Source organism: Cucurbita moschata, unplaced genomic scaffold (genome assembly GCF_002738365.1).
Source record: "Cucurbita moschata cultivar Rifu unplaced genomic scaffold, Cmos_1.0 Cmo_Scf00044, whole genome shotgun sequence".
In the NCBI taxonomy this organism is placed as follows: domain Eukaryota; kingdom Viridiplantae; phylum Streptophyta; class Magnoliopsida; order Cucurbitales; family Cucurbitaceae; genus Cucurbita; species Cucurbita moschata.
This window is the reverse complement of record NW_019268560.1, coordinates 1,929,394-1,940,910: the sequence shown is the minus strand read 5'-3', so window position 1 is coordinate 1,940,910 and position 11,517 is coordinate 1,929,394. Positions and strand designations below refer to the sequence as shown.

The 11,517-nt window shown below is 37.5% G+C and overlaps 2 protein-coding genes across 2 annotated transcripts; both read left to right on the top strand.

The window, feature by feature from the left end:
* Window positions 1–1,683: 1,683 nt before the first annotated feature.
* On the top strand, window positions 1,684–4,426 carry LOC111434053 (cannabidiolic acid synthase-like). The gene is made up of 3 exons (XM_023071346.1): window positions 1,684–2,417; window positions 2,499–2,560; window positions 3,544–4,426. The coding sequence occupies exons 1-3, from the start codon at window positions 1,684–1,686 to the stop codon at window positions 4,302–4,304; spliced, it is 1,557 nt and encodes a 518-aa protein (XP_022927114.1). The 3' UTR covers window positions 4,305–4,426.
* Window positions 4,427–8,091: 3,665 nt separating this feature from the next.
* Window positions 8,092–10,595, top strand: LOC111434051 (berberine bridge enzyme-like 28). Its single transcript, XM_023071345.1, has 2 exons — window positions 8,092–8,954; window positions 9,859–10,595. The coding sequence occupies exons 1-2, from the start codon at window positions 8,489–8,491 to the stop codon at window positions 10,593–10,595; spliced, it is 1,203 nt and encodes a 400-aa protein (XP_022927113.1). The 5' UTR covers window positions 8,092–8,488.
* The last annotated feature ends 922 nt before the right edge of the window (window positions 10,596–11,517 follow it).

Here is an 11,517-nt window from a genome sequence, read left to right as displayed (position 1 = left end):
GTTGGCTGTGTTCTTTCTATGTTGTCGCTTGTCTTGTTCTTGTTTGTCATATGAAAATAAGTTGTCCTTTTGTTTTTTGTTTTTTTTTTTTTTTTTCTGTTCTTATAAATATAACGAATGCCCAAAAAACTATGAAAATAAGGCATTCTATTATTGTGAAATATTATACATTTCTAATTTTTAAGAGTTTCAATACTATCTTTTTATTTTTTTAAAAATTTAAAATATATCCTTACAATTAGTTTTTTTTTTTTTTTATCAAAGCTATTACTAATTTATTATAAATAATTATATGGCTCTGATATCATTTGTAACGTTTGAAGTCCACTACTAATAGATATTGTCCGCTTTGGTCCATTATGTATCACCGTTAGTTTCATGGTTTTAAAATGTGTCAGTATGGAGAGGTTTCTGCCCCCTTATAAGTAATACTTCGTTCTTCTCTCTAACCGATGTGGGATCTTAGAATTCACCCCCTTGAGGGCGAGCGTCATTGTTGGCACACCGCCTAATGTCTGGCTATGATATCATTTGTAATTAGCCCAAGCCCACTACTAACAAATATTGTTCGCTTTGACCTGTTACGTATTGTTGTCAATCATACACGTTTTAAAACTGTGAGACTGACGACGATACGTAACAGGTCAAAGTGGACAATATCCATTAATAGTGTGCTTGGACTCTAGCGTCTTCACTGGCACACTACTCAATGTCTAGCTTTGATACCACTTGTAACAGCTCAAACCCACCGCTAACAAATAATGTCCGCTTTGGCCCGTTACGTATCACCATCAGCCTCACGGTTGTATGACTGACAACTATATGTAACAGGCCAAAATAGATAATATCTATCAGTAGTGAGCTTGAGCCGTTACAATTTTATTCAAATTCTAAAATTAAAAAAAATTAAAAAAAATTAAAAAAAATTAAAAAAAATTAAAAAAATACTATAAGAGAGCTTATAGTTTGGTGACTGCTAGTAGCGTTCGATATCACTAGAGCCCGTCGATCTGTCTCCTATTTTTTGGTGACCTAGGTTAGACGAGTAGTGTCCTTGTTAGACGACATGTATTTAGGAACCCATACCATCAAGTTTGGCCAAGACCAAATAGGATGGCATGTTGAGGTGACTTGTAAAGCTACTATTGAATGTAGAAACAAGTCGAGAGCTTAGGTTGTAATTCGTAAACATGCCTTGAGAGGGGCAGGAGACTACACAGGTAGTGTAGCTCATGATAGGTGCCACTATCGTGTGTGGAGTAGTCAAGAGTCCTTTGAACAGTCTCGTTGTACTATAAACCCCCCTTGAGAGAGGTGAGGGACTAAATGGATAAACGGAACAATTGACAAGTACATGGGATTGCTCCCTCAGATGTTGACCGTATCGATTTTCCAATGAAAGGGTCGGCAATTAACATTACATAGATGTGTTCTCACAAAGATACTTCCAAAGATAGCACTCTTCTTAAACCACACACATGACACAACCCAACCTCACTACATGTGCGCGCCCCTTTGTCAGCTTCTCACAAAAAGTTAAACAATTGCGTGGTAGCCAAGTATTGGTCTTTATGGGGCACCGCCAATGCCTCCCCCAATCATTCATTTTTCTCTTCTTTGCTTGCTCCCAAATCATTCATTCTTCTATTAAAACCCTAAACCCATTTGTTTTTCTTCACCACAATGAACATTCCTTCAAGCTTCTTGGCTCTCACCTTCGCTTCCATACTCACTTTAGAAACATGGGAATCTTCAGCCAATGAGCACCTTCACTTTCTCCGCTGCCTTTCTCTTCATTCCCCAAACGGCGATGACTCAATTTCCAACCTCATTTACCCTCAAACCAACTCTTCATTCTCTTCTATTTTGAACTTCTCCCTTCGAAATCTAAGATTCTCCACGCCCACCACCCCCAAGCCGCTTCTAATCGTCACACCCTCACAACCATTCCATGTCCAAGCCTTAGTTATTTGCTGCAAAGCCCATGGCTTTCAGATTCGAATTCGAAGCGGCGGCCATGACTACGAGGGTCTTTCTTATGTTTCTGATGTCCCCTTTGTGTTAGTGGACTTGGGTGAGTTTAGATCGATAGCCATTGATATTGAGAACAATACTGCATGGGTTCAGTCTGGTGCGACTCTTGGCGAGCTGCATTATAGGATTGCTGAGAAGAGCCAAACTCTTGCCTTTCCGGCTGGTGGTTGCCCGACTGTTGGAGTTGGAGGACATTTCAGTGGCGGCGGGCATGGTGGGTTGGTTAGGAAGTATGGTCTGGCTGCTGATCATGTGATTGATGCCATTTTGGTTGATGCAAATGGGATGGTTTTGGATAGAAAATTAATGGGGGAGGATTTGTTTTGGGCGATTAGAGGCGGTGGAGGTGGTAGCTTTGGGATTGTTTTGTCGTGGAAGATAAGGTTGGTTTCAATTCCTCCAATTGTGACAGTTTTTACAGTTAATAGGGAATTGGATGAGGATACTCTTAAGTTGATCCATAGGTGGCAATATGTTGCAAGCAAAGTTGATGAGAATCTGTTTATTGGTATCACATTGAGCACTGGTATGGTAATACTGTTGTTATAAATTTCATTTATAACGTGTGAGATCTTACATTTGTTGGAGAGGGGGATGAAGAATTCTTTATAAAGGTGTGGAAACCTCTCAGTAGACGTGTTTTAAAAACTTTTAGAGGAAGCCGAGCTTGGGTTGTCACAAATGGTATCAGAGCCAGACACCAAGTGGTGTGCCAGCAAGAACGCTGGGCTCCGGAGGGGGTGGATTGTGAGATCCCACCTCGGTGGGGAGGGAAATGAAACATTCTTTATAAGGGTGTGGAAACCTCTCCCTAATAGATGCGTTTTAAAAATCTTGAAGGGAAGCTCGGTAGGCTTGGGCTGTTACAAATGGTATCAAAACCAGACACCGGGAGGTGTGCCAGCAAGGACGCTGAGCCCCAAAGGGGTGAATTGTGAGATCTCACCTCGGTTGGAGAGGGAAATGAAACACTCTTTATAAGGGTGTGGAAACCTCTCCCTAGCAGATGCGTTTTAAAAATCTTGAAGGGAAGCTCGGTAGGCTTGGGCTGTTACAAATGGTATCAAAACCAGACACCGGGAGGTGTGCCAACAAGGACGCTGAGCCTCGAAGGGGTAGATTGTGAGATCTCACATCGGTTGGAGAGGGAAACAAAACATTCTTTGTAAAGGTGTGGAAACCTCTCCCGGTAGGCTTGAGCTGTTACAAATGGTATCACAGCCAGACACTGGGGGGTGTGCCAGCGAGGAATTGTGAGATCGCATATTGATTGGAGAGGAGAACGAAACATTCTTATAAGAGTGTAGAAACCTCTCCTTAGCAAACGCTAGTACAATATCACAATATCTACTAGCACTACTAGCGGTAGGCTTGGACGATTACAATGCTATAATTTCTACTTATAAATTTTGAAGTTGTATCAATTTTCACCGAAATTATCAATTTCACCCAACCCTCTTAGCAAACAAGTTACCGAAGTCCTAAACCCGAATTTTTTGTTTCAAACAGGTCCTAACTCGGAAGAAAGGCAAAGAACAAGAACTAGAACTAGAACGGTGAATGCGTCATTCTTTTCTCTATTTCTTGGCAAAGCCAACGATCTCCTTTCCATCATGCAACAAAGCTTCCCAGAGCTAGAATTAGCAAAACAAGATTGCATAGAAAAGAGCTGGATAGAATCCAACCTCATTTTAGCTGGCTTTACAAACAGAGAGTCCTTAGAAGAAGCTCTCCTCAACAGAAGCACCACACCATCCTTCATTGGAGCCTACAAAGTTAAATCAGATTATGTGAAGGAACCCATCTCACAAACTGGCTTACCAGGGGTTTGGCACATGCTAAGAACCACAGACATTGACTCAGCTTCAATTGTGTTGCTCCCTTATGGAGGAAAAATGAACGAAATTTCCGAGTTGGAAATTCCATACCCACATAGAGCTGGTTATGTATTCAAAATTGGATACTTTATTGTGTGGAAAGAGCGAGGAGTTGATGCAGCTGAGAAGCACTTGAATTGGAGTAGAGAAGTTTATGATTTCATGGCTCCTTTTGTTTCCAAGCCTCCAAGATGTGCATATGTGAATTATAGAGACCTTGATCTTGGAAGGAATAATGAGTTTGGGAAAGGTAGGAGCTACAAGGAAGCAAGCATTTGGGGAGTGAAGTATTTTGGGAACAATTTCAAGAGATTAGTGCAAGTCAAAACTAGGGTTGATCCTCATGATTTCTTCAAGCATGAGCAAAGCATTCCCTCTTATGTACTTTATTAGGTGGTGAGAATTGAGGTTGATGCTTGGCTATTTGGCTATTCATGTGTTGCTATGATCTATTAAGATTGCTATCATCATGAGATGGTAAAAATGTTGAATATAGTACTCATTCTATAAGGCAATTTTTAATAGCACTATGTGGAGAACTTTATGAACATAGAAGAAGAAATTAGACATAAAGTTATGTTCACGCACAATCGTCGATCTCTATTAGAATGACAACGATCTCGAGCTTTGAAAGTCTATTTCATCTCTCCAATAAACTCATTGGTCTTCCCAAATTGTGTAAGTTCGAATTAGAGCTTTTGTTCAGAAATTATGAATTTATAGGTCACAACATCGAGATCTTGACTCAAAAACTCGTTTTTAATTATGAAAAATTAAGGTAGCGTTGAGATATTATGGCTGAAAAACATCTTCATGCATGTTTCAAGAGTTGAACGACATTGAGTGTGATATTGTAACATTGAGCTGATAGAGTGCCTTATCATAAGCAACGCCTCAACGTTATCTGTGTAGGTCATCTGGCTTCACTGATGAACTATCCAGGGGTTTTACTCTAGGCCCTAAGAGGTTCGAGTCCAATCTCTACTGCTCTCTGAGTATTTGGGGTGTCTAAAAGTTTTGAGCAGATCTCTAATCTAAATTTTACCCCTAGGAGTCTATATAGGTTTTCAAACTTTTGTATTCTTTTACATACGAAACATGTTTTGCCTATGCAGCGTAATGACCAACGTCTTGAGTTGATGTGTTACCTTATGAAGAATAGCATTCATGGAAGTTTAGCAGGTGGACCCTCTCACATGACCATAAAGTCACCTAAGTTTGGGGTACCTAGTTGTCTCGATGCACTTCCCTAACTTGCCTAGGTCTAGCTCAATAGTCCTGTTACTAGAGTGGAAAGGGTAGCAGAAACTCTAATAGCATCGTTCTTACTGCAAATAGCCTAGAGAGGTACCTTAGTCTTTTTTGGATGCTACAAAAATCTACTAGGTTCTTGGGGGCATCTAGACAGTTTAATTCTTATCTTGCATTTCTAGAAGACTCAGGACTAGCTTTATGGGGCTAATCCAATCTCTAGGTACACTCAAGTCTAGACCTCTAATCATTTCTCACAATTCTAGGGTGCACGGTCTACTAAAAATGTCGTGACCTAAGTCAACGTGTAAATTGCTCTAGCTGTAACACCCTTTAATCTTAACTTGGTTCACTCATGCATGCTTATTAGGGAGATATTCCTATCGATCACCTAAAGCATAAAAGGCATATTCTAGGCATCACCTTAGTCATCTCTAGGTGTTGAGAAGGTCTTTTAGGCCTTTAAGGCAGCTAGGTAATTTAATGCAACTTTCAATTCTAGGGTACAATGTTCTAACTAACTCCTGGAGTCTTTCTTAGTCTCGAAGCACTAGAGTCAAACAATTTGAAAGTTTGATATGTGAGAATTATGAGATTTTAACTATTAATATATAACGCATTGTAGGTAAGTAGAATTTTTTTAAAATAATTAAAAAAATACAACTCAACCATCCGAACCAACCCAACCCTAAAGTAACCTTAAAGTCGGGTTGTAAACTCGATTTAGATTATTCGGGTCACCAACTCGAAATTTTAAGTTTGTCCAAAATACTTTTCTAACCCAAACCAACCCATCCCGTATTAAGGTTACTTTTCGGTCTATGAAAAAATAATTCAAAATTTATTAAACAATTTCAGTCAATATATATATATATTCAACACCTAACATAATTATTAATCTTGTTCTACTCAATTGACCACATTAATATTGGACATTAAAATAAATAAAATGAAGAACTATTCAAAATCCTCAAATTTAATTAAAATAAACCTATGCTTCAAGATTAAGCTTATACAATCTTGCTTCATATAAATAAGTAATTATTTTTACTAATATATTCAACATGATATACCTTTTTATTTTACAATAAGAAAAGTAAACCATCATTAAATAACAATTTGATTTTTATTTTTTAAAATTAATTTTTTAATATTTTCAAAAATCTAAAGTCAAAATTTGAAAAAGTCTAAAGTTATTTTTTGTTAAAAAATGAAATTGGATTAAAATTCAAATCTTCATTTAACAAATATGAAAATTAAAATAATTAAAGATGAAGTTGAGCTCAAAGTAACTCGAGCTTGAGGCAAACTGTTAGAGAGTTTGTTCAGTCTTAAATTTTAGAGAAGAGAGATCAAAGCTTAGAATACGCATATGACAAGATAAATCTACGCTAAAAAGTCCACTGACTCAATTAATCAGGTTCAACCTATCTCGAGAAACCCTAGCTCTTTCTCCTAATAAGTACACTAGATTATAATTCTACAAACCTCTAAACCAACTTAAGCTTCGAAAATCACTTTAGTGGATCTTTCCCAATTCCACGAACTGAACTCGTTCATCTGCACATCTCAACTGAACCAAACAGCTTATAGTCGTATTCTCATTATAGCCGATAACGATGTTCCTCTTGGTTAAATATTTCTTTTTCGATTCATCTCTAGAGTTAAATATCTCATTCAAGAATTGTTTTTGATCAAATCCGTAGAAATCATTGAAAAAAAATGGAAAATCTCTTATGATATACCAAATCGGGCTCGATTATTGATAGAGTGAATAGATCTGTTATTTCTTGAAATCTCTCTTTTGATTCAAAATTGTGGTGTAACGAGTGGAGAGAGCGAAGACTCTCGTTTTTTCTTCTCATATAAATTATTTATTTATTATTTTAGAAAATAAATTCCTTAGTATAGGTTTGACAAATGTCGTTGTTTCAACTACCAAATGCATGAGAAATAGTCAAATGAATAATAATAATAATAATAATAATAATAAATATGAATAATTAAAATATTTATCAATCTTTTCTACCTTATCATAAACTAAAATAATGATGCCACTGAAAGCAACTAAATTCATAAATAATTACCGACTTTATAAAGCTTAAAAGAGACTTAAGCTTCTATAATCTCATTATAATGTTGGTTGATAAAGCTCTAGAACAAAAATTATTTCTAACCCTTTAATTACGAGTATCCTTACAATGGAATTAGAGTATTAGAGAGACTCCATCCCTTGAGAGTAGGAAGTCAGCCAAGATGAACGATTTTTGTGAGACCCCACATCAGTTGAGGAGGATAACAAAACATTCTTTATAAAGGTGTAGAAACCTCCCTCTATCAAACACGTTTTAAAAACTCTGGGAGGAAGCTCAAAATAGAAAGCCCAAAGAGAACAATATCTACTAGCGATGGGCTTGGATCATTACAATTGGTATTAGTGCTAGACACCAGGCGGTGTACCAACAAGGATGCTGAGTCCTAAGGGGGATGGACACTGAGTGGTTTGCCAATGAGGACGTTGATCCCCTAAGGGAGTGGATTGTGAGATCCCACATCGGTTGGAAGGATAACATAACCTTTGTAAGGGTATGGAATAGCGACGGGATTGGACCATTACAATTGGTATTAGAGCTAGACACCAGGCGGTGTACCAACAAGGACGCTGAGCCCTAAGGGGGGATGGACACTAGGTGATTTGCCAATGAGAACGTTGGGCTCCGAAGGGAGTGGATTGTGAGATCCCACATCGGTTGGAATGATAACAGAACCTTTTTTTATAAGGGTGTGAAAACCTCTCCCAACAGAACAATATATGTTAGCAATGGTTCGTTTGGATGATGCAAGGTGGCTAGAATTTTTGCATCTTCTTATGTATATAAATAGAGGAACTTTAGAATCACAAAATTCATCAAACCCAACCATGAATAAGATCCCTCTAACCCTAATCTTTATTATTGTTCTATCTTCATCACCATTATGGGCTTCTCCATCACTCCACATCCATCAACACTTTCTTCATTGCCTCTCACACCATTCTCCACACACTTATCCCATCTCCAAACTAGTTTACACTCCCATAAACTCTTCATATTCATCTGTTTTGAACTTCTCCATTAGAAACCTCATATTTTCAAACCCTCAAACACCAAAGCCACTCCTCATCATAACACCCTCACACATTTCCCACATCCAAGCAGCCGTCATATGCTCCAAAGCCCATGACCTACAAATCCGAACATGAAGCGGCGGTCATGATTTCGAGGGTCTTTCTTACGTCGCCGATCAACCATTCATCATTGTTGACCTAATAAATCTAAGGTCCATTAATGTCGGACGTTCAAACCAACACCGCATGGGTTCAATCAGGAGCCACTTTGGGTGAGCTTTATTATAGAATTGGTGAGAAAAGTAGGAGCTTGGCGTTCCCGGCGGGGATTTGTCCGACGGTGGGGGTTGGTGGGCATTTCAGTGGCGGTGGATATGGGTTGATGCTGAGGAAATATGGGCTTGCTGCTGATAATGTGGTGGATGCTTATTTGGTTGATGCTAATGGGAGGGTTCATGATAGAGAGTCGATGGGGGAGGATTTGTTTTGGGCCATTAGAGGTGGCGGCGGAGGGAGCTTTGGTATTGTGGTGGCGTGGAAGGTCAAGTTGGTTGTGGTTCCGGCGGTTGTGACCATGTGCTCGACGAATAGAGATGTGGAGGACGATGCAATCAAGCTAATACATCGGTGGCAATATGTGGCTAACCAATTGGATGATAATCTTTTCCTTGGCATCCTTTTGACTGGTATTGTTTATGAGTTATTTTTTCTTTCTTTTCTTTGAAAAATATGATCCTTAAATTAATATTATAATGTCAAGTAAACCACACGACATAGTTTTAATTAGATTGAAATTTGTTTGTTGGTTTGTTTTTTTGTTTTGTTTTTATTTCAATTAGTTTCGGGACTTCCCTTCAAGGGTTTAAAACGCGTATGCTAAGAAGAGGGGCATATCACCCGGTGTCTGTCCCTTCAAGGGTTTAAAATGCATTTGTTAGAGAGGTTTCCACGTCCTTATAAATAATGTTGTGTGGAAATGTTCTCATTGATACACCGCCCCGTGTCCGGCTCTGATACCATTTGTAACCACTCAAACTCATTGTTAGCGGATACTGTCCTCTTTGGCTTTCCCTTCTAGGGTTTTCCCTCAAAGTTTTAAAACGCGTCAGCTAGTGAGAGGTTTTCACACTCCTAAAACAAATACTTTATTTCCTCTCCAGCCGAGGTGGATCTCGTAATATATTTATATTTATATATAAAAAGTGAGTCAAGCGGGAATTTGGGCTGAGTCAAGGGCAAGATCGAGGATGAAGAATATATCCTCTTCACCGACCCCTTTTCGTTAACAGATAGATATTTCCTCATTCATTCTCTCATTCCTAGTTTAAACTACTCCGTTTGGGGCAGGTCCACTTAAAGCTCTAACCCTGATGGTTAAATCGACATCTCCTACATAAATATGTATGAAAGAAAAAATATATAAAATAATAGTTCATATGGACGAAAAAGTTAATAGTTAACCTTTAATAAATCTAACTCCTATTTCGATCTATAAAACTTTTCCGAAAATGAGTTCTTTTTTCCTTGAACCACCAAGAACGTAAAATTTTTAATGATTTGAACTCAATTCTTACTGATTTATACATGTAGGTGGGAATTTTTCGACTCGAGAAGGCATAACGAACCCAACAGCCACATTCTTCTCTTTATATCTCGGAAAGCTAGACGAGCTTATAGCCATATTAAAAACAACTTTTCCCGAATTAGGTTTAACAAAAAAAGACTGTGTAGAATCGAGTTGGATCCAATCAACCCTAATAGCGTCCACAGGGGTTCAAACCTTCGAGCCCCTAGAAGCTTTACTCAATAGAACACCCCCGACCATCGAAAGCACCAAATTCAAATCCGATTACGTCAAGGACCCAATTCCCGAGGCGGCAATCGAGGGCATATGGCAAAGATTAAAAGCTCAAGACATAGAAGTTCCACAAATCTTATTCATTCCTTATGGAGGTAGAATGAGCCAAATTTCAGAGTCCGAAACTCCATTTTCACATAGAGCTGGAAATCTCTACAAGATTGGATATGCTGTATCATGGAAAGAACAAAGTTTAGATGCAAAGAACAGGCACATAAATTGGATACGAGAGGTGTATGAATACATAACTCCTTTTGTTTCAAAATCACCAAGGGCTGCGTATGTCAATTATAGAGATCTTGATATTGGTACCAATAATAAGTATGGCAAGACAAGCTACGAGCAAGCCAGCATTTGGGGCATGAAGTACTTTGGTAACAATTTTAATAGGCTTGTGTATGTTAAAACTATGGTGGATTCTCATGATTTCTTTAGGCACGAACAAAGTATACCCGTAAAACTTGCTTGATATTAGCTTCGAAAGTGTTTCAAACCGTATTCGTGTAGCAAAATAATGGGTTTTGAGTAGCTTATATGTACGCTTATTAGTCACTTTGTTTTAACGTGTTCGGCTTATAGTAATCAAATCAAAGTCTTAATTTTGTGTTTATTGTTGGATGATGAAAGTCTCATATCAGCTAATTTAGGAATGATCATGAGTTTATAATCAAGGAATACTCTCTCCATTGGTACGAGGCCTTTTGGGGGAAGCCCAAAGCAAAGCCATGAGAGCTTACGCTCAAAGGGAACAATATCATACTATTGTGGAGAGTCGTGATTCCTAACATGATATCATAACCATGCCCTAAAACGCTCTAAAACGCCCTAAAACTTAATCGTGCCAATAGATTGATAAATCCTCAAATGTCGAACAAAGAACTCCAAAAGAAAAGGAGTCGAGTCTCGATTAAGGAGAGGCTAAGATCAAAATATTATAACATAATTGAAATTTATGGAATTATGGACTAAAATAATTTTAAAAATTGGTTAGTTGAGATATCAAATTTCTTTTTTAAAACCTTTTTTAATCCAAAGATTTTTTTGAATATATTATCTTTCCAATCTAAGATTCTATTTTTCTTTTCTTTTTTTAAATAATTAATTTCATCCAATACTTTCAATACCTAATTATTATTCATTTGAACTTTTTGGCCAATAATGGTTATTTAATTAAGCGATGAATATTTTATTAATGAAGCTATTACAATAGAAGTCACGTATAGACAAGAGCAATAATGATTCAAAATAATTATATCAATTATGCATAATGAATTCATTATATTTAAAATATGATAATTAAAAAATATTTAAAATAATTAATAATTTCGTAAAGCCAAATTATTCTAATGGCAATGCTTCAAACCCAAAATTCAGACTTAAATTCATATTCA